At 51.8% G+C, this 22,737-nt stretch overlaps 1 protein-coding gene across 9 annotated transcripts in view; it reads left to right on the forward strand.

The window, feature by feature from the left end:
* Positions 1-22,737, forward strand: part of SFXN5 (sideroflexin 5) — a 115,506-nt gene that overhangs the window by 77,619 nt on the left and 15,150 nt on the right. For 4 of the 9 annotated variants that reach the window (XR_012325648.1, XM_073791252.1, XM_033838267.2 and 1 more), the window contains exons 11-13: positions 10,797-10,912; positions 12,881-12,966; positions 18,743-18,860. Coding sequence is in view for 8 of the 9 variants with exons in the window: in XM_073791252.1 (XP_073647353.1) it covers positions 10,797-10,912; positions 12,881-12,966; positions 18,743-18,860 (320 nt within the window). In the remaining variant the exon portion in view is untranslated. Of the gene's footprint in view, positions 1-10,796; positions 10,913-12,880; positions 12,967-18,742; positions 18,861-21,224; positions 22,733-22,737 lie in introns of those variants that run through there. The other 5 variants (XM_073791253.1, XM_033838273.2, XM_033838271.2 and 2 more) reach the window with 3 other exon arrangements.

Below are 22,737 nucleotides of genomic sequence, written 5' to 3' on the forward strand. Positions count from 1 at the left end.
GGCTCTTGCTCATAGCCCATCACACTATGGTCGTAGGGTCAACGTTGTGACCTCCCTCCTGCCCTCTCGCTGGGCCCCAGGCCTTTGCACAAGGCCCCGCTTGACTGGAGTGCCCGCTCTTCCCCACTACCTCAGTTCCACACTCTGCCTTCTCTTGGCTGCCAGGCCTTCGTTTCTCACTTCAGACATCACCTCCTCCAGGAAGCCCTCCCTGGTAGCCCCAACCAGGGTTAGACCACAGCACCCTGTGTGCCTATGTCTATCCTGGAACTACCCATTTTGTCTCCAAGTCTCCCTCCCTCATCAGATTCTGAACTCTCCAAGACAGGGACTAGACCTCATTCGTCACCAACCCCCAACCCCCCTCTGTGCTTGCCACCCAATGTTCAGTGTGGGTTTGTTCAGTGAACAAATGAATGCTTTAGTAGAAATGGTTTGAAATTGGGCGTCCCGTAGTAAAACCCTACCCTGATGGCACTGGTGACCACATTCTGTGGCTGCTTGGACATTTATTCTGGTATTTTTTTTAAATTGTTCTTTGAATGTTCTGTTTTCTTATACAAGTTTTCACTATCACTGTCATTCACTCAGTCAGCAGGCCTAGGGTGGATGACCAGGTCATCCTGGGCACATTCTTCGGCCTTTCTGGGTTGGATCTGGAAGGGTAGGCTGGACTGGGTGCCAGAATCAGGGGCAGCCCGAGAACTGGCCTGGGGCCCCGGTGTGTGTCAGGCTCCAGGTGGACAGGGCCAGTGGGACCAAGTCAACCAGAGGGAAGTCTCCAGGGGTGTGTCCTAGGGCTCTGCCTTCAGTCTCGTCCCCTTCAGTTATTTTACAGCTGCCTTGGTCAGAGGAGGCCTACGGGTCAGACTCAAGGAACAGGGGTAGCAACCTGGCAGTGATTATGAATTCACAGGCAAGTGTACCAGGATCCAAAAAGATCTCACAAGGTTTGATGTAAGGCTTGCTGTTCAAAAAACGCGGCTGCAAAAGTATAGAGGTGCTGAGACCTGATTTGACCAGGGTACTTAGGATAACGATCCAGAGATTGTGTGGGCTGTATGCTCGGAATAGGTCTGCCGTGTGGTGTGTGGCTCTGAGGCGCCCTCTGACCTCAGCTGCATTATTAGAGATAGAGTGGCCAGAACAAAGGAGTCTGTTTAGTTCTGGATCCCACACATCCAGACTAGCACTGATACGTGGAGCCAAACAAGAGTAGCAGGATCTTCTGAAAGACTGACCGTCTGTGAATGGAATGAGCTGCCTGACCCCTGGGTTAGGGAAGTGTCTGAGTAGTAGCCTGGTCCAAAAGTCTGAGAGGGGCACTTATGTGCGAGCAACTCACCTGTTCTGGGCAGCTTGCCCAGGACCTGGCATACACGTAGTAGGTCCTCAGAGAATGCTTACTGAATGAATGGCCTTCCAATTCAGATATCTTATGCTTCCTGAAATACAGAAGGCAGAGAAGTCCAGAGTCGGAGGAGGTGGAGAAGCACGAGGCAGGGGAGGAGGGCTGATAAATGTGGAAGGAGCAGGCCTGGTTGGGGTGGGCCAGGCCTGCTGGGGAAGGAGGAGGGGAAAGGGCATGTTGGGGCCTTGAATACCCACTGAGAGTTGGAGCTTCAGCTTATGATTAATGGGGGACCATTGAAGAATCTCCAGCTAGGGAGTAGCTGTGATAAAAGGGTGCTTTGCAGAAGATGAATGTGTTAGCAGGAATCTTTTATTCGGAGATCCCTCACTTCAGAGTCGGCCTATACCTACATCTACAGGCTGATTTTTTTCAATCCAGAAATTCCCAGTCCTGAGTTTGTGACACTTCAGTATAGGTTGTGAAACTCCCCCCAAATTCTCAAGCTATTTGAAAGAAAGTCTGTGCCCTATAGCACTGCCTCTCAGGCAGAATGGTGGAGAACATCATGAAATCACGGAAATATTAAGGTGTACATCCCCATCTGATAACCATCACGTCCCTAAAGGCAGAGGGGCTATATAGTCTGGTGCGATTCGAGTGTGTGTGTGTTTGTGTGTGTGTGTGTGTCTGTAAGGTGATGATGTACATACATGTCAGCTTGTAAATACATAGACCGTGTCTGGCAGGGACATGAGAATCTGGCTAGAGTGGTTGCCTCAGGGAAGGGGAGTGAAACTAAGTTGGAAGGAGACTTTTTTTTAAAATAAATTTATTTATTTAATTTATTTATTTTTGGCTGCATTGGGTCTTCGTTGCTGCGCGTGGGCTTTCTCTAGTTGCAGTGAGCGGGGCTACTCTTTGTTGCAGTGCGTGGACTTCTCATTGCTGTGGCTTCTTTTGTTGCAAAGCACGGGCTCCAGGCGCGTAGGCTTCGGTAGTTGTGGCTTGCGGGCTCTAGAGCGCAGGCTCAGTAGTTGTGGTGCATGGGCTTAGTTGCTCTGCGGCATGTGGGATCTTCCTGGACCAGGGCTCGAACCAGTTTCCCCTGCATTGGCAGGCGGATTCTTAACCCCTGCGCCACCAGGGAAGCCCAATCCTAACCTTACTTTTTATTATTTACCCTTTTATGTGATTTGGATTGTTTATCGATGTACTTGTTACCTACAGAATAAAAGAGAGGGAGGAAGTGGAGTCTGGAGAACTTTGTTCAATGTCAACCTGGAGGCAAGGTGGGAGCTCAGGTCTCCTGGGGTCCACTAGAGTGTTTTTGTTTTTGTTTTAATAAAAATCATTCTATTTTTTTTTCTGATAATACATGATTGTGATATAAGTTAAACAATTGCCCTCCTCTCCCCAGAGATTAGTTTGGCATGTAACCCTCCAAATTCAAATAAACATCTAAAAGTGTAGAAATCTCTGCCTAGTTATTGTATCTATCTATAATATAAATATGCCTCTATAAATATATATCTAATACAAATGAGATCATACTGTGTATACTGTTTGTAAATCACTTTTTAAGCTCACAGTAAATTTTGGATGTCTTTCCATGACAGTCATAAAATCCCGACTTATCCTTTTGACAGCCACAGTAACTCATTCTGTGGCTGTTTTCTAAAGATTATGAAATATTATTTCAAACACATGGAATATTATAGAAAATAGAGAATACATTATTAGATGTACCCAAAGCCTTCTTTGCCCTCTGCCTTTTTGATTCTGGTTTCCTCCTTCTCTCTTGAGGAAGGCTGTTGACTTGCATCTTCCCCATTTGTGTTTTTATGTTGTATATTATGTGTATATACCATAAACCAGAAGTTGTATTGTTTGTGTGTTAAGTTTACATTAACTGTGTTGTGTTGTACATATCCTTTTAAAACTTGTTCGTCATTGTAGTTTTGAGATTTATGTGTGTTAATACATATGCATTCATCTCAGCTGCTGTAGGCTGCGTGAGTCTTCCACAGACTAACTGGGGACATCTAGGTTGTTTCCAGTTTCTCACTATTATACGTAGTACTGCACCAGACAGCCTTATACACATGTCCATGTGCACATGAGTAGGAGCTTCTCCAGGCCAGAGGTTTTCAAACAACCACCTGGGGAGCTTTAAAAAGAAATGCAGACATCTGGGTCCTACCTCAGATTTGGTTCCAGTTGTGCAGCCAGTGTTGAGAATCGACAGTCTAGGGTCTGTACCTAGAAGTGGAATGACCATGTCAGTTGGAATGCCCATCTCTACCTTTACCAAATGAGGATACTGGCTTTTACTCTGCTTGCAAGGTTTGGATTTTTGTTTCCCTACATCCTCTTCAACATTTGGTACTATCAATCTTTAAAAAATGTTTGTCTATCTGAATGGTTCTTTTCTCCTTTTAATTGGCATTTTCCAATTCCCAGTATGGTTGAGAATCTTTTCTTAACTTTATTGGGCATTTGGGTTTCCAAATAGAAGAGACAGAGAGAGAATAGATTCCTTTTCATACAGTCCACAAAAACAAATTCCAGATAGATTGAAGACCTAAATGTGTAAAGTAAAATGTTAAAGCTTCTAGAAGGAAATATAGATGAGCACTGGAGTAGAAACATAGAGTTTCTTTTTTTTAATTAATTATTTATTTATTTTGGCTGCGCTGAGTCTTAACTGTGGCATGTGGAATCTTCATTGCGGGAGGCAGGATCTTTAGTTGCAGCATGTGGACTTCTTAGTGCGGCAGGTGGACTCTTACTTGTGGCATGCATTCGGGATCTAGTTCCCCAACCAGGGATCGAATCCAGGCCGCCTGCACTGGCAGTACAGAGTCTTACCCACTGGACCACCAGGGAAGTCCCGGGATAGATGACAAAAAAAGTATATACCAGAGAGGAAAGGATTGCTTATTTGATAATATATGTATATTAAACTGTATGACAGAAGACACCACCAACCGTGAGAAAACAAGCCACACGCTATTTGTAAACCATTAAACCAATAAGGATTAGTCTCCAAAACATATAAAGAACTCCTGCAGATTGATTTTTTTTCTTAGATTCAAATATCAGTCTTTGACTATTAATAAGTTCATGCTCATTGATTTTTAGAATATTTTAAAATATTTCTTTTATGAATTTTTACTTGAATATTTTTTGGTGATTTTGATCACTGTATCTTTTTCTTTAATTTTTGTTCTATATTGGAGTATAGTTGATTGACAATGTTGTGTTAGTTTCAGATGTACAGCATAGTGATTCAGTTATACATATACATATATCTATTCTATTTCAAGTTCTTTTCCCATTTAGGTTATTACAGAATATTGAACAGAGTTCCCTGTGTTATACAGTAGGTCCTTGTTGGTTATCTATTTTATTTTTTAACATCTTTATTGGAGTATAATTGCTTTACAATGGTGTTGGTTATCTCTTTTAAATATAGCAGTGTATACATGTCAACTCCAGACTCCCAATCTATCCTTTCCCCCATCCTTCCCCCCGGTAACCATAAGTTCGTTCTCTAAGTCTGTTGATCACTATATCTTTTTCTTAATAATTGTTAAAACTCTTTATGCATTTTATGATTGTTTTTGGCTGAAAGTAACAGAAACCCTCAACTCAAACTGGCTTAAATAATAAAGCCTCTCTTATTACTTTACAGAGGTCAAGCCTCCAGTGAGGCATCCAGGGCCATTCCTTCCATCTCTATGCTCTGCTAGGGGCTTCATCTTCAGGCTTGCTCCCTTCATGGTTGTAAGATGGCAGCCTCAATTCCAAACATCAGATCAAAACCCACCACTGCCCAGAGGAGAGGAGGCTCTGCCTGCCACCTCTGCTTAAGTGGGAGGAGACTTTTCCCAGAAGTCCTGCAGACATCCCTCACTGGCTAGGATCAGTTACATGTCCCTTCCTAAATCAATCACTGGCAAGGGAGGGGTTATTATAATTAGTTTAGACTAATCTTTTGGGGGTAGAATAGCTATTGGGAGTCAGTCTCCATGACCCTCCATAGATTAATATTTGTAGCCCTTTGTCATATATAATAAATATATATTTTAAAGCTTCCCATTTCTTATAATATTGTTCATAAATAGGTATCAAATGCCATGTCTCTCAATTCTAAGATACCTCAGTTATGAGGCATTAATGTAATAACCTTTCAGAAGAGGAGAGGACTATATTTCACATTCATTTGAAGGAATAAACAAATGTTCACTACACATTCACTCCAAGTCACTTTTTTCAATACCACAGATTCTGAATCTCAGCCTTTTTCACATTTTACAATTCTCTTTCGGACTTGATCGTTAAACACAGCATCATGGCCATCACTGCTTTTCGTAATCTCTGCCTGTAATCTTGACTGTTTTAGCCCCTTTTAAATTGACAGTATAATTTCAAAACATATGAAAGATTATTGGTATTATTTTCATTTCCTACTTCGTTATACTTGTGGTTTCATTTTATTCTTTACTTGAAGGAAAAAAATATTCTTGAAGTTAATCAGCTTCTTCAGGAAGTTTCTGAAACAGATGCCTAAGTGTAGGACCCATGAATAGGTCACACCAACCCCTCCTGGCTTTAAAATTTTTATGATCTACTTCAAGAAGATTGGCATTTTCTTTTCAACTTTTAGACAAGTAAAGCATGGTTACATTCTCATTGTAAAAATGCAAACAGTATAGAAAAATTTAGGGTAAAAAAGTGGAAGTTCTTCAATAACCCCTAATTCCCAAATTTGGTTCTCTTCCCCAAGAAGATTACTCGGTGAGGTGTGACCCTTCTAGAACATTACCCAAGGATTTATGCACACACGTGTGTGCACCGGTTGTGGGATTTTACGTTCAGTAAATCATCCTGTACATACTCAATAACTTTGTTCACATAAGTTTGTTTTGGCGATCTTCCCACGTGAGTTCCCTAATGGTGGACATTTAGGTTGTTTCTAATTATTTGCTGTTACAAACAGTGCTATAATTAACATCCTTGTAAATGTCTCTTTGTGCATATGGGCAAGCATTTCTTTAGGGTAGCTATCTATGGTTTGGCAATTTCTGCTGCCTTTAATTGCATTGCCTGGTATCTGGCAGACGATCTTCTGCATGTACAATAACTTTTCGTGTCCATGCTCCATTATAGTGTAAGTTTTAAAAAGATGTTTTAGGCAACAATTAGGAATCTAAGTTTAAGTTCAAATTCTGTGTGGATTGCTGTGGGCAGCTGAGGTGACAGTTGCATGAACAGATACCTCTACACGTGGCTAAGTTCACCCATGCACAGAGAGTTGTGATGAAGAGCAGGTAAGGTCCCCCTGCAACATGCATTGTAAGGCACATGGTGATTTTTATAATGTTAAAATATGCGTAAATGCCTCTTAGAGCAGATGAGTTATGGTATTTGGTTTTCCCAGATGAATAGCCCATTGCTCCACCCCGTACTTAAATGGCCCTTTCCCTGCAAGTCGATACAACTGCATTAACACAAATTCATTTCCGCTACAGCTGGGGGTGTTTCTGGACTATTAACTCCATTGATCTATGCCTCTGTTCTGGTGCTAGTTCAAGGGGTAAGCTCCTCTGTAGTCATATTTTTGAGAACTTACTTGCACACTTGTCTTTCTATCTACTGCTCTTTCTTCCCCCCACACTGTACTTTTCACACAGGTGCTTCATTAGCTCTTCACAATCTGCATGATTTTGCATCATGATGTGTCTGATGTGAGAACATCTGCAGCAGGCAAGAGCATATTTTCCTCAGGCCTTGACACTGAGTTTGCCATCAGCATGAAGCAATCTCTGTCTCTCTCTCTTTCTCTCCCTCTCTCTCTCTCTCTCATCCACTGACATCTCCTAGCATCACTGCTCCAGCATCAGTTATGCTTGAGTCTTGAACTCAATCTGAGTTGAAAATCTGCCAGCTTTCTTATCATTATCACTAACAGACTGCTTAATTAACCTGCAGATATTGTCAATAATGGATCTTGCTGGTGCGCTAGAAAGGAGACCCATAGCCCATGTTTGGTCTCTCTCTCTCTTTTCATTTACTTAGTCTCTCAGTGTCTATCTGGAGTTGGACTGTCCAGGAGTGAGATGAGAAGGACCTGGGAGGGTTTGAAAGCAATACAGCAGAACTGAAAGTTCTGGAAGAGATCATGGAAATGAAATCACTAAAACAGGCTGGCATTCTCATTGCTCAATGGCAGGGATGGCTAGCAACCGGTGCATACAGCAAGTGCTTAATAAATGGATAACCACTGTACACAGTCAACAGAAGAGATTACAGGGCATGTGTTGTCTGTGTAAGCAGTAAGAACTGTGGGTGTTCCAAGGGAGGAGCCTGGGGTTGTCATCTTCTGAGGTGGCTTTCAGCGTTTTCTCTTTCTTTCCAGCCAGGGAGCTCAGATGAGAGGGGACATTGTCATCCCCAAAAGCATCCAGGAGGGGAGGGAGGCTGGGTTTTCACTTCCTTTCATGCTTTGTCTTTCATCTCAAGTGGTTTTGTGTTTTGTTTTGTTTTGTTTTTTTTGCGGTACACAGGCCTCTCACTGTTGTGGCCTCTCCCATCGCAGAGCACAGGCTCCGGACGCGCAGGCTCAGCGGCCATGGCTCACAGGCCCAGCCGCTCTGCGGCATGTGGGATCTTCCCAGACCGGGGCACGAACCCGTGTCCCCTGCATCAGCAGGCGGACTCTCAACCACTGCACCACCAGGGAAGCCCCCTGTTTTGTGTTTGAACCAAAGGCCTTCTGAGGCCACATCACACATTCGGAAATTTCAGAGAGCAGGAGAGATGCCACCATGAGCCTGGGGCAGCTCCATCACCTCGAAAACCATGCTCTCTCCTGTCTTTGTCTCCATCACATACACACACACACACACACACACACACACACAGAGTCAGGCTAGATATGTCTCAGCCGCCCCTGGCTTCCCTCTACCTGGAGATCCTGTAAGCTCAGACAGCACCCAGAGATCCCGTGGAGACACTAAATGCAGCCCCTCCTTTTACACTTGGGAAGCTGGGCAGGGGGTGGGGTTTGCAGAGTCAGCTGTTGGCTCCTGGCTTTAAGCAGTTGCTCCTCCCCTGGACTACATTCCTGTGGCCTTGCCTTTCCTGGAGTGGTGGTGGTGGTGGTGGAAAGGATTCTCAGAGAGCAGAGATTGATGCCTTTCAGGGCAGAAAACCCCAATATTCTCTCCAAAGAGAGACTAATATTGGGTCTCCTGGGTACTGAGGGCCTGGCCGTCCCAGGGGTGCGATGGGTGTAGTACATTCCTGCCACCACTAGAGGGCGAGTCACTAACACCCAGGCCAGGTGCCCCTTCCCAAGGCCACTCTGGGGGCCCTGGGGCTGTCAAGAGCTCACCTCTGAGGGCGGGGAGGGGGAGATGCAGAGTCAGGACTGGAACCTAAGCCCAGCTGGCCTGAAAACCAGACTCCCATTCTCTCTTCCTTTACCTCAGATTCACCTTCCTAACTCTGTCAGTCTGGACGTGTGTTAAGACGAGGGTTTTTCAACGTCAGCACTACTGACACGTTGGGCTGGAAAATTCTTTGTTCTGAGGGCTGTCCTGTGCATTGTAGGATGTTTAGTCATCTTTGGTCTCTAGAGATCACACTAGATGCCAGTAGCAGCCCCCCGTCCCCCAGGTTGTGATCATCAAAAACGTCTCCAAATATTGCCAAATGTCTCATGAAGATGGCCCCAGTTGAGAGCCCCTGTGTAAGACAGGAGAGCACGCCTGCTGTGGAGACAGGAGGAACTGGTGCCGAAAAGGTCTGCGCATGGTTCCCACTGCTCCTGTGTGTCGTGTGGAAACACGAGCTACTCAGAGATGGCATATGTGCTGTAAATACATTTCGAAACTGTATTTGGTCTCCTGCTTTTCTTCTCCAAAGACTGCAGAGTATCTCAGTCTTCCTCTCTGTTTATTCCACCTCCCCACTTGACTGAAACAGGAGATTGAGGCTCAGAGACCCCCAGGGCCTCAAGCCACCCCTCACCTGCAGAATCCTGTCCCCCAGCTGCAGGCGCCCTGGACCGCTCTGCTCCCCAGTGTTGGCTTGGGTACCAGGAGCATCTGTGGTCCTCCTCCACCTGCCCACTAGGCCCTGCCGCCCTCCAGCTCCCCAAACCCTGGTGTCCCCCCCCCCACTGGAGGGAGTGGGGAAGCAGCAGGTGTTGATGCTAATCAGCGTTCACAGCCCAGAACTGCAGTCGCTCCCAGGCTCACACACTCCCCAAAATTAAACACTCATTATACAAAATTAATTGACATTAATTAGCAAAAATTAAAACTTTAAACACAGCAAGGCGCTTTTGGGGGAGGAGTGGAGCAGGCGGGCTCCAAATTTGTCACCCCCCGAACTCCCCACCCTCCCACCACCCCCAAGTCCCCCCACTTCCATCCTGGAACAGGGCCGGAGGAGTTCAGGCGAGGTCAGCACCCACACCCGGCCCTGAGCCCAGGGCCAGCCACGTGGATCCCAGGGGGGAGGAGCTGAAAGAGGCTCCCTGTGCCAGTCACCAGCTGATGGGTGGCCGCCCAAACTCTGACACACGGTGCTGAACTAAGGAGCCAGGAGCCCTCCCCTCAGCCCAGGTCCCCGTGATCTCAGCTGACGTGGGGAGGCATGGCCAAAGGAGGAAACCCAAGCACGTGGAGCAGGAACGTAGAAGGTGTGCCTTTAGCCGTGCCTGACCCCCACCACACCCCGCCCCAAACCCTTCCATCTCCTGGGTACCCGAAGGATGAGGCACTGTAGCCTTTCAGCTCTGTCCCGCTTTGTTGTGTGACCTCAGATAAGTCACTCCCCATCTCTGAGCCTCAATTTTCCATCCATATGATGAGGGGGCGGTGCCAGGTTAGCACTGAGGTGCCTGCCTGCTCTGGCACCTGTTGTCGGGGAAGCAAATCTCTGGGAACTTGATTCATTCTGAGGAGCGAGGGGTAAACGTGGGGGGCTGGAATTCAAGAGGTTGCCCGGAAAGGCAGCCCAAGGGACTGAGGTGCTGATGGTGGAGCATCAGGCACCAGTGTGGGCGATGCGTCTTCAAGCCCGAGAGCCCTCCCAGGTGGGCATCCACTTTGCCTGCCCGTGGGGCCTGCGCCTGAGGACAGGAAAGCAGTGTTCTTGATTCCTGGCCGCTCTCTAAGCCCTGAATAGTTTCCCTTTCCTTCCTGACACTGGTTATTTTCCACCTTTGCTCTCCAGGTTCCCAAGGGCCCCCAAATCCTTCACCAGGCTGATAGGCAGCAGAACCACACCTTCGCCCACTGTTTGAACAGACGTGGCATTTATTCAAAACCTTTGTTGCTTGGTGCGGGTGGAGCCCAGTGATCTCCTGCGCAGGGTAGAATGCCATCCGCCCCCCTCACGCCGGCTCCCTGCCACCCTCTCTCTCCAGCCAGCGCCAACATCTGCAACGTGGTCCTGATGCGGTACGGGGAGCTGGAGGAGGGGATTGACGTCCTGGATGGTGATGGCAACCTCGTGGGCTCCTCCAAGATCGCAGCCAGACATGTGGGTCGTCTGGGGACTCGGGGGCTGGTAGGGAGACTGTGGTCGGTTTTCCCTAGACACTTTCATTCCCCAGGGGCTTGTGTCCTCAGCGCCCTTGCCTTGCCCTCTTGAGCTCTCCTCGTCACCCCACTCCCACCCCCACCCCCCATTGGTTTGAGCCCCAGGCCTCAGGTCTGGCCCCAGCCACACCTGCCCACCAGACACCCTTGCTTCTCTCCAGTCGCCTCATCACTACTGGGAAACATCCCCATCTCTTGTCCCAGCCCCTCTGGATGTGCTTTCTCTGACCTCTTACTTGGTAAGGGCAGAGGAGGCCCCCCCAGAGCTTTCTTTCCCTTCCCCGGGACCTAGGGCCTAGGGCCTTCATATCCTCCCAACGCATAGAAGCTGATGGTTTGTGGTTGTGTGCTAGTAAGCACTTCTGCAGGTGATAGTCACTAGGGAGTGAGTGCAGTTGAGGCGGAGGGATTTTGGGCTTGCAGGAAGCCACGGGCGTGGTTTGGAGAAGAATGTTTTGTAACAAGAAGGCCCTCTTTCACTTCTGGTTTCACCAGCCTCACCCATCTAGCAATTGTAATTAAAAAAAAAAAAATTCCTCTCCACTTGTATATCTTCCTGTGCTTTCCAGCCTTCATCCTAATGGCAGTTAGTGGCCTGTCCTGCTCTGGCCTCCAAGTGCTGGGTCCCCTCTGCTCCAGCCCTGTCCCTTATGAGCTCCCACATGGCCCCCCACCGCACCCTGTCACTGAGGCCTTCTCCATAAGCCTCTGAGGTAGGAAGACACTTCTCTTGTCCTGGTCCTTCCCTCCCCACTGACTGATCTCAGGGAAAGTAAGTGTCTGTCCAAGGCTTCTGAGGGGCAAGGGGCTCAGGGGTGCCAGTGCCAACACCGCATCCTCTGCTTCCTGCACAGGCTCTGGGCCCCCTGTCATCCCCACACCTGTTCAGAAGACTGGAGGGACCTCTCCCAGGCCTTCCTGAGGCTGGTCACGAAGAACCCAAGTTCCTGGGAGAAATGTTTAGCCCTGAGCCCATCATCAGAGGGATTTGGCCTCAATTTCCTACATCACCCTAACCTATCCAGCGCTATCCTCTTCCCTACTTGCTGTGAGGGAGGCCAACTGTGATAACTCCTCCTTGTGGTCCAAACAGCAGGGAACGCCAAGCTCTTCTGCAGCCCTGGGCTTCCCTTCTCCTGCCTATATCAGCCCCTTGCCATTTGGGACTCCAGGGACCCAAGGGTTACAAGCATTCCTTGAGCCTTCTCTGAGGGCTGGGAGCCTGTGGGGTTAGAGGAACTCATCACAATGACCATCAGGGTGCAGAACTGCCACTGAGCTGTGCCTTGACCAGCCCTCCCAGCCCCAGGAATCCTGAGGGAGCCCCCAGAGCAAGGCCCCAGGCAGACCCCATATGGGGACAGCAGACACTCAGCAGAAGCTTTTCCCACGTACAAAGCTGACCTCTTGTCATTAAGAAAGACTCTTATCCAGAGCCAGGAAGTGGCAAGATCCTCCAAATCTTTGTCTTTAAGGGAAAAGAAAGTAAATCCCAGAATCCCTCTTCTTGGGCACCAGGAGCCCCAACGCGGCTCAGCAGGCCACAGCTGTTTGTTCTGGCCCTTCCAGTGCCTGCTTTGTTTTTAGAACGTCTCAGGTCCTCCATATGTTTCCTCCCAGCCGCTGTACCCCGCCACCCGGTTCACCTCCCTGGGCGCAGGCCCCTTGTTGGGGCCGCTTCTGGGTTGCCTCCACCCCCCCACATGTGGCAGGTGATGCGGATCTGCTATGGGAAGAGGGGGTGGCTTTTTTGTGTTGTTTGGAATATGGCTTCGTGAGGGATTCCATGAATGATTCCGTTCAGCCAGATGTGCTTAGCAGTGGTACGTACACCTAGGGGCTCCAGGGCTGCTGCCCCGAGGCTGTCCCACCCCCGCCCCGCTCACCACGGCCTCTGCTTGCCCCTCAGGCCCTGCTGGAGACGGCGCTGACGCGGGTGGTCCTCCCCATGCCCATCCTGGTGCTACCCCCGATCGTCATGTCCATGCTGGAGAAGTGAGTTGGGGCCCAGGGCAGAGGCCATCGTGGCGGCGGAGTGGGTGGGGGAAGGGGGACCTGCTGGCCCAGGGCAAGGTTCCTGGTTTGTTCAAACTCTCCCTGGCAGGGCTGCTGGAATCATCCTGTGAGAATTAATGGACTTTGGCTGCTCAGGACCCTGTGCTAAGTTCTAGGAGGGATGTCCCGATGGACATGGCTGGCCCTGCCCTGGAGCTGGCCGTTCTAGGTTGTGTGTGTGTGTGTGTGTGTGTGTGTGTGTGTGTGTGTGTGTGCACGCATGCGGTCTATTAGTGCACAGCACAGGACCAGTGGTGAAGAGGGTCTGAGGACTATGGTGGGAAGACTAAACTTGGGCCCAGCGCATCCCTTTCCGGCATCTGCCGTGAGGCAAGTCACCACCTCACTGAGCCTCAGTTTCTTCATTTAGACAATAATTGTACTAACCTCCCTGCCGCCCTCAGAGGGATGTTCTGAGAACACATTTGTCCTGACCATAAAGAAATAAGGAGATACAATAATAAGAACAATGATGGAGTGATTCTATTAATTAATGAGTGTGAAATTGAATCACAAAGGCGGGAATGCTGCTGGAAGGAGAGGCTGAGGAGAGGAGGGAGGAAGCAGGGCTGGTTTGGGCAGGCCCTGAGGGTTGGGGAATATCTAGGAGGACGGCAACGGGAAGGGAAGGGTTCCAGGTGTGGGGAGCCAGATGAGCAAAGGCTTGGAGGTCTGGTGCAGATAAAAGTGAAGAGGTGATCGCTTCCTCCTTCCCGGGGGCCCAGCCTGGGAGGGGCACCTCAAGGCAGTGGATGGGCTCGGGGCCACTCCCTCTGGGGCTCTGCATCAGGGGCTTCTCCCCAATTTGGGGACCTTCGTAGTCCCAGAAAACAAATTACAATAACGGCTAACACTTAACAGCTAAGCACTGGCTGCATCCCAGTCCTCTCCCAGCCGGGTCCCCCCCAAATGCCATCTCCTCAACGAGGCCCTCCCTGACCACCCCATCGAGATTACAGCCACCAGGACTTCTTCCCCCACTACACTGCCTTATTTTTACTCACAGCACTTATCGATAGCTGAGATTCTTTATTTAGTTATATGCTATCTGTCTGCTTCATTAGAAGGTCATCTCCATGGAGGCAGGTCAATTCTTTTGTTTACTGCCCTGCACAGTGTGTAGCAGAGTTCCTAGCACACAGTGATGCTCAGTGTTTGTTGGATGAATGAATGATCTCATTTAACCTTCACAACAGTGCAAAGAGGTGAGCATGATGTCCCCATTTTACAGACAAGGAAAGGAAGGCAAAGAGAGGTTGTATCATCTGCTTACAGTCACACACTAGGAAGTGGCAGAGCCAGGCAGGGCCCAGGAATACGGCTGCAAAGCTGGGCTCTTCCTACCACACTGGCTGCCTCTTGGATTTTTGGATCACAGCACATAATCAGCCTGTCTTTGGAATCCACCCCGCATGGAGACAGGAGAGGGGCAGATTTGGGGAACTGGCCTCAGAAAGCCTGTGTTTTGATAAGGGCAGGACCCACACAAAGGTCAGCTGCAGGTGGGACCCGGCAGTGTGGGAACAGGGTCAGGGTGACCTTGAGGGGAGGGCTGGTCCAGAGGAAAGAGGCTGCAGCTGGCACTGAGAGTAAGATAGGATTTTGGTGGAAGGGAGGGCTTTCTGGGCAAGGTGTGACCCTGTTGCGTGGACCTTGAAGAGCCCAACCCAACAGAAGCAAAGCACGCTCTCTCATTGCGCCTGCTGACAAGGGGCCCTGTGTCCAGCTGAGGGGATGATTTCTTCGTCCCCTGGAAGAGTGGGGGAGGTGCATAGTGGGCGTGGCTACCTGAGCAAGGGATGGTGTGTTGAACACTGAGACTTAAGAATACTAATCTCCTCTGGAAGTTGCAAAAATAAATCATGGGAAGCGATTCCTTCGGTGCCCCTGATCCTCGTATACGCCGCTCTCTGGTGAACTGAGGCTGTTCCCAAATACCAGCGACCGCAAGTGCATACAAGGACACCACTGGGCAAATGAGGAAGGGAGGGCTTCTGTCTTCAAGGCTACTGAATCTTGAACCTGGAATTTGCTGGGGAAAAATGTGGTCTGTGATGCCTTCTGGGTGCCATCTGAGCTGGGTTTACAGAAAGTGGAGTGACGGTTAGTGTCCCATTGGTTGGGGGCTTAAACTTAGCTTTGGGAGGCTTGGGAGGTGGGGTGGGATTGTTCTAGTTCTGACTGTCCCAGCCTGGAATCAACCTGGACTGCGGGTGCCCTGCATCTGGCTCAGCTCAGGGTCAAAGGAAGCCCCTCGGGTAGGTAGAAGAGGGTTAGCCATTGGTCTCCTGGAAGACTTGTATTTAGTTGGTCCTTCCCTGAAGCTTGTGGGAGGGTCTCTGAGGAGGAGAAAGAGTCCAGTCTGGGTTCCCCCAGGAATATCAAGACGAACAAGACTCAGTTTGCACCCTCAAAGCCATAATTAACCTCATATACATGGGGCGGGAGGGGGGTGGGAGCTGCCAGACTGTGAGGTGGGGGGCAGGGCAGGTCCGGCACCAACTGAGACTCCTGGCAGGAGTCCCGGGGGGCTGGTCAGTTTCCCACCTGGAGAATGATGTCACTGCCCCCCTCACCACCTTGTCCACTAGAGCTTGGCACTTTGCACCATCCAGCGGGCCCCTGGCTCTTGGCCGGGGCCCCCCTGCCGGGCACCCCACGGCCTTTCCATGCAGGGTGCTAATGGAAGGGCCTCTGCTGGGGAGGCTGATGGGGAAGGCAGCCCTACCCTCGACCCTCGGGAGCCCCCGGTTGGGTGAGGGAGTCAGGACAGCCAGGGAAAAAAGACAAAAGAACACTTACAAAGCAGCCTGCTTGCAAATTAATGGAGCGCAAAAGTAAAACTGCTCCAAGTGCTGAGGGAATGCACGGCAATGGGGAGACAAGCTGTTGTGTGGCAGCGAGGCTGGCTTGGCCCCGGCCTCAGTTTCTCCTCTCTGGGAGGACCCTGGCTTTCCTGCTGGGATAGCAGAGGTGGGCGGCGTCTTCAGGTGTCCCTGTCTCTGAGATGAAAGGAAAAGGGTCTCCCGTCAGAAGCCGAGAATCCTCCACTCTGCCGAGCAGGGCCTCTCTCTGAGGGGCGTACGCCCCACCCCTCACTCTCCACCGGACCTTCCCTCAGGCCCAGGGCTCCACTCCAGCTCCACTGTCCTGGGGAGGAAGCTGGTTTTGGACTCAGGGCCCGGAGAGTAGCCCCGCCCCCCAACTCGGAGGCAGCTGTGGGGGGGTCTCTCCCCCAGCTCTGCATCCCTGGCCCTGGCCCGGGCCTGGACTTTTCTACCCTCCCAGGCTGGGTCTCATCTTGGTCAGGGTTCAGGCCACACCCTCCACGGTAGCTCCTGAGGCCGCTCCCCAGCCTCCCTCATTCCCGGGGATCCGGGTCTTTCCTCTCTCCCAGGCATTCGCACATCTCTCCATCTGCATATTTTAACTCCCCCAGCTGCCTTTCCAATTCCTCCCTGCCATTTCCCTCTCCTCCTCCCCTCCCCCTGTCCTGCTGTGTTCACTCTCCCGCCTGGGCTGGGACTTCAGAGGCTCCTGTTCGCTGCTGTCTGAACCTTCCTCCTTCCTGAGTGGGGAGGACAGGCCTTGGACTTTCTGGATCCCTTTCACAGTGGGGACTTCAGCCAGCCACCCGGAGAGAGGAAGCAAGGTCGCAGCCCCACGTAGAAGGGGTCTGTCCAGTGTCCCCACCGAATGAGTCAATGTCCTGCCCCTCACCTGCCAGGGAGGGAACCTCCCTCCCGTGATCCTCCCTCGGGGCGGTGCCTCCAGGGACCACACACCCTCCTGTCCCCTCCCCTCTGCTCTGGCCACCCTCAGGGACTGAGGTCCCAGTCGCTGCCACGGGAGCAAGAGTGCCCACCTTCTGGTCCTGCTGGAGAAGTTAATCTGAGTTGAAAACATCTCAGGACCCATCTCAGCCTTATCCCAGCCCTCCATGACTCCCTTGGAAGCCCAGGAGGCCTCAGGCTGAGTCCGTGGGGAAGAGGGGGGTAAGGCTCACCTGGAGGAGAGGGAGAAGATGGGGGCACTGGACCAAGGCAGAGGGGATGCCAGAAGGGCTTGAGTTTGATTTGGGCACCTTTGTCCCCCTGTTCTTAATCCTGTGGAAATTCTCCTCCCCAATAGCTCAGTTCAGGCTTAATTCAACAACTGGACAGATCTTGGAGTCTGGGCCAGTGGGAAGGGCTGGAGGACAACCCAGCCACCAGGATCCTCCCTCCTTCCTGCTGGTAACAAGGGCGGTAACAGCAGCAATACTAACACACCTCACTGAGCACTTACTGTGTCCAGGTCTTTTACTTGCACAGAATTTACGAGTAATTGGATTGTTATTGGTACCTAAGTAGGAACATCCTGGGCCAGAGTTTCCCAAAAGTGTGGTCTGGGGATCACCTGTTTTAGACTCATGGAAGGTTCCCAGGTGTAGTACCAACTGAATCAGGATCTCATGGGGGAGTCTGCATTTTTAACCACTGCCTAGATACTAAAGTTTGAGGACTGCTGCTCCCAGTTTTGCTGTCGCCTTAGAGCCAGCTGCATTTGGGATTCATGTGCCAGGAGGTGAAGGTGGTGCGGGGTTTGCCTGCCCCGACACTGAGGCGCTGCCCCCAGAAGAGCCTCTCCCCTGCCTGTGGCCACAGCAGCGCTGCTCCAGGAGGGGAGGGGCAAGAGCCCTGGTTATAGCTTCTTCACACCAGGAGCCAGTCTCAGTCCGGTGGAGGCTGACGCTGACCCAGGGCAGCATGCGTACCCACCCAACATCCCTTGGCAAATAATCCATCTTGCTGACACATGCCACCTCAGGCCTCCCCAAGTAGAATGCCTGGTGGATTATACAGAGCGAAGTGTTCTGAGGGACAACGCAGTGAAGGTGGACTCGCCAGCTGCTCTGCCCTCCACTCTGTCTGGAGAGGCCGTTTTGTCATGGGGCTGGGGGACCCAGGGCCCTGGAGGGAGGCTTTCGTACCCCTCTCCTGCCCAAGAACCCCAGCTCTTTTGTTCACCGTGGGGAGGGGTGCCAACTGTGAACTGGTGATGCAGCGGGCAAAGGGTCCTTAAGGCAAGAGCCAGAGCAGCTCAGTGACAGCACTTTTAGGGAGTCAGAGGAACCCACACAGCAGCCCTGCTTGCCTCCCGCAGACTTGGTCTTGGCCTTGGGCAAGTCACTGTGGCTCTTGGATCGAAGGTGACAAGGTGGTCAGCAGGGTGTGTTCTGTTCCCATACCCAGAAGAGGTCATCCTCTCCTGGCTGTGCGCGCGTGCGTACGCGTGCTTGTGCGTGCATGTGCGTGAATGCGTGTGTGGTTTTTTCACTATTGCAATATGTGCTGCCTTCAAGGCCCATCTTCCTCCGCTCTGTCCCCACGTGGGCCCCCCACCCCCTGCACAGGAGCAGGGGCCGACAGCCTCCTCTATCGTCTACCCCACACGTGGCCTTCTTTGCGCAGGGCTGGATGCACAGTGGGGTGGGTGCCCCACAGGTGCTCATTTATGATTTATGGTTGAGAATTTAACCAGCAACGTCCTTCAGGACATGGCCAGGGGAGAGGGCTGCCACCGGCGGACGGTCCCAAAGATAGAATTCCTCCACAGCTACTTAGCTATGGGCTGGGCCTGGCCCTCAGACCCAGCGGGACCCGGCATGGTGGTTAATGGCCAGCTCACCCTGTCTCCGGGTCTCATGGGCGCCCCCCTTCTCTCTCCCCAACAGGACAGCTCTCCTGCAGGCGCGCCCCCGGCTGCTCCTCCCCGTGCAAAGCCTCGTGTGCCTGGCAGCCTTTGGCCTGGCCCTGCCGCTGGCCATCAGCCTCTTTCCCCAGATGTCAGAGGTCAGTGGAGGGAGGGGCTCAAGGGCAGGACAGGGAGGGTTGCCGTTCGGTCACTTATGAACCAATACCTACTCGGTGCTGACACCTTAGCACTGTGCTAGCTAGGTACTGGGGTTAGACGGTGAATGAGACGGGCCCAGGCTCTGACCTCTCAGGGTCAAGGGTCAAGCAGTGAACACAGCGATGAAACAGAATAGCAAGTGAAGGGTGAGCAGTGTTAAGATGGGAGGAGTTTGACCATGGGAGGAGACAGTAGGGGCCCAAACAGAGCTTAGAGAGAAGTGGCATTTCATGGGGGCCTGAAGGATGGGCTAGAGCTGGCCAGGTGTGTAAGAGGTGAGGGGACACATAGGCTGAGGTCACCTGGTATGAAGGGAGGCGGCACACAGCTGAGGAAAGCCTGCCTCTTGGGCAGAGAGTGGGGAAGATGAGGTGGGCCAGGTACGGGGCCCTGACGTCAGCGGGTGCCGGGAACTTGGAAGCCAGCGCAGTGGGTAGACGTTACCAGAAGAGCTGGGCAGAGCAAGACCACAGATTCCTGATTTTGAACGGTCCCCATGGCTGTATGGTGAGGCTGCGTTGGAGCTCTGGAGAAAGAGCCTTCAGGGGGCGGTGGCGGGAGTCCAGCGAGAGATGATGGCGGCTTGGACCAGGCTGCTGGCAGCGGGCATGGAGGGAAGTGGGTCCTTTAAGAGAGAGTTAGGAGGCAGCTTCATCAGGATCTGATGAAGAACTGCGTGTGGTGGGAGGACAGGGAACCGGCAGGATGTGCGCCTGGCTTTCTGGTTTTGAACAACCCGGCAAGACGGAGATGAGGAGGGGCCGGCGTGCAGGAGGACAGCATGTAGAGCTGGATGCACGCGTGGGGTTTGAAGAACCTGTGGAACTTGTGAACAGAGGTGCCCCGTGGAAGCTGGCTTTGGGTCTAGAAGCCAGGAGAGAGGCCTGGGCTGGAGGGACAGAAGTAGGAGCCCCCAGCATAAAACAGTGATGGAAGCCAGAATGGTGGAGCGTGTGGAGAAAATAGGCCCTGGGGAGGGGAGCTGCCCAAGGACAAGTGGCCAGGGAGGTAAGGACAGAGCCAAGTGAGACTGGAGTTGGGGGGCATCCACAGGGTCAGACCCTCCCGAGAGGTCAAGCTCCGTGGGGTTGAAGAGCGCCCATTGGGGTCTCAGTTCGTGAAGGCAAACCCCATCCCGAGGGGTGGAGCCCAGTTGGGGGGTAAGGAAATGGGTTGGCAGGCTGACCGCTTGGTCTAGAGGCTTGGTACCGGGGGAACAAAGAGAAGCAGACCCAGAGCTGGAATGAGATGTGGGATCAAGAGAGGCTTTTATTTATTTTCACTCTTTTAAAATGGGAGAGACTGGAGCTTGTGTAAATGCAAAGGGAAGGCACCAGGAGAGAAGAAGGACACTGGAGGAGGAGGACAGAGAGCAAAGTCCGTGAAGTGGGGGAGTCAGAACGCAGACAAGGGGTTCAAAGGATTCGCCTGGGTGGGGGAGACCCCTCCCCACTTTAGCAGGGGGAGGCAAATGTTGGTTGGGGGGTGGAGTTCGGGGGTGGGGAGGTTAAGGAAGTTGATCTGATAGCTCCTGTGTTCTCATGACTGAGCAGAGAGGAAGGAGGTGGGTGGGAAGGGGGAGGTCAAAGGTCATAGGACCATGGAGAAGGCTGGAGACCTTCAGAGGGGAGAACGGGAGAGACAGGGGACTAAGGAAGTCAGAGAGCCTGGTGGGCAGTGCCGGGGGTCAGAGGAGGGGACGGCTGGGGGTGGACACAGGTCTGTGGGGATGACCAGGGCCTGTCTACCCAGAGGTACGGGGCCTGCTCCAGTTTCGTCTGGTTGGGTGAGGCATTCGGGAGGCTGGTAGGAGTTCAGGAGGAGCAAAGGACCCCAGAATCTTAGCTGGGTGGGGGTGAAGAAGCATGAGCAAGCCGAGTGGGAAAAGCAAGGTTTGGTGCAGAGGCAGACCCAAGGAGGGCAAAGAATGATCATGGTATTTGGAGTTACAGAACCCATGGGAAGATGGGGGCTGTGGCCGCAGATGGACGCTTCTGAATCCGTGACCGCAGGACTGACCCTGCGGGGCGGGAGGGATGCCGGTTCCTCCAGGGGAGTTGGGGAAGGTGGAAATAAGGGTCCTGGGGTGTTACACTGGGACTGTGAGGACTGGAGACCCAGGGTCTTAGAGTAGGAGGTAGTGACCCAGCCTCCAGGGCCCGAAGAGGGTGAGGACAGGAGTCACTTGCCTCCACTGAGCCCCAGAGTTTCAGGAGGAAATTATAATGGGATGGGGCTCCTATGTCGGGGGCCAGGCCAGCGCACACAGGATGGGAAGCTCAGCAGTAACCTCACACCCACAGGGCCCAGCCTTGCCGTGGAGCAGGGATACGCCTCCCCATCCTTCCCCTCAACCCGAAAGCTGAACAGCTATATCCTGATGCTTGGGGACTCCAAATAGAGCTGGGGGCTCCAGGTTGCCTGGGAGCTCCGAAGACGAGAGGGCGGGCACTTCTCGGCGGTCCTGGCATCCCTGTCTGGAAGGCCTGGCCCCGCCGCTCCCCAGATCCACTGACGGCATCTCTTTGTAACAGCTGGGCTGAGTCTGCAGTTCTGGGCAAGAGTCAGAGTGCCCCAGGTGCTTGCAGGTACCACTGTGTTCAGAAGCTTCAAGTAGCCGGCTCCCATAGCTCTACCTGTCTGCACAGGAGAGGGAGCCAGGGCAGAGAAACCCCATGAGCCTGTCCCACTGGAAGGATTTTCAAGGTCATCCAGTCTACCACCCTCCTGGCTCTGCTGGGGCAAATGGAGACCCAGAGCAGCCAAGGACCCGGCCCAAAGTCACAGAAGCCACGTGCAAATATAGAAGGACACCCCAGAGGCTCACTCCCAGTCCAGAGCTCCCAGGAGATGTTGCATCTGCTTGTCCTGTAGGATGTTCTCTTCTCACTCTTTTCCCTTCACCTACCCTGAGACAGTGTAGAGAGGAGGAAGCTGGGGCCTCCCTGTGGTGGGGAAGAGTCTAGGAGTGCTACGGGTCTAAGGGCGGGTGTTCCTTTGGGGCAAATAATGGAGAAATGGCCACAGTCCCGACACTCGGGCCTCCAGCTCCGGCTGCAGAGAGGTGTTCTAAGTGAGCAGCCCTGGCCTAAGTGAGTCAACGTCCAGGCTTCTCCCTTCCCCCATGTCTGCCACAAATAAGCATGGAAGTTAGTTCTTCTGGGTGTCTAACCAAAATCCTTCTCGTTGCAACCCAAGCCTCCTTGTCTAGTTGGAAAGAATATAGTCATTTTGTAATAAGTCTGTTCTCTGGGAAAGGAGGGTAGGGACGTGATCTTCAGAGCCCCCTCCTCACCTGCATCAACCCCAACAGGATGCGGGCGGGCCTGTGCATAATGGGGTGTTTGGCTGAGCGGACCTCGTTCCCCCATTCTTCCTCCCACTTAATTCTCTCTAACGACGCGCTGCTTCTGCCATGTGGGGATCATGTCTCACATCCCAGAAGCCAATGTGATTTGCCACAATAAGTCTGGACCTGCTTGGGCTGACCCAACCTTGCCAAGAGCCACCAAGGTTGTCAACAGGAGTAATCACTGGAACGCTAATTAATTAATTAGGTGACCTGGAGATGGAATTTAGGAACTGGTTCCCAGAATGGCTGGCCTGCAGTGACTGGTGTGGGGTTTCCAACCCACTAACCCCAGAGGTTGAAGAAAGAACTTCAATCCCCTCTTCAATCCCTGGGAGAGAGTTTTGGGGGTGTTTTTTAAGATTTTTTTTTTTTTTTGATGTGGACCATTTTTTCAAGTCTTTATTGAATTTGTTACAATATTGCTTCTGTTTTATGTTTTGGTTTTTTTGGCCGTGATGCGTGTA

The sequence above is a fragment of the Tursiops truncatus genome, chromosome 14 (genome assembly GCF_011762595.2).
Source record: "Tursiops truncatus isolate mTurTru1 chromosome 14, mTurTru1.mat.Y, whole genome shotgun sequence".
Taxonomy (NCBI): Eukaryota; Metazoa; Chordata; class Mammalia; order Artiodactyla; family Delphinidae; genus Tursiops; species Tursiops truncatus.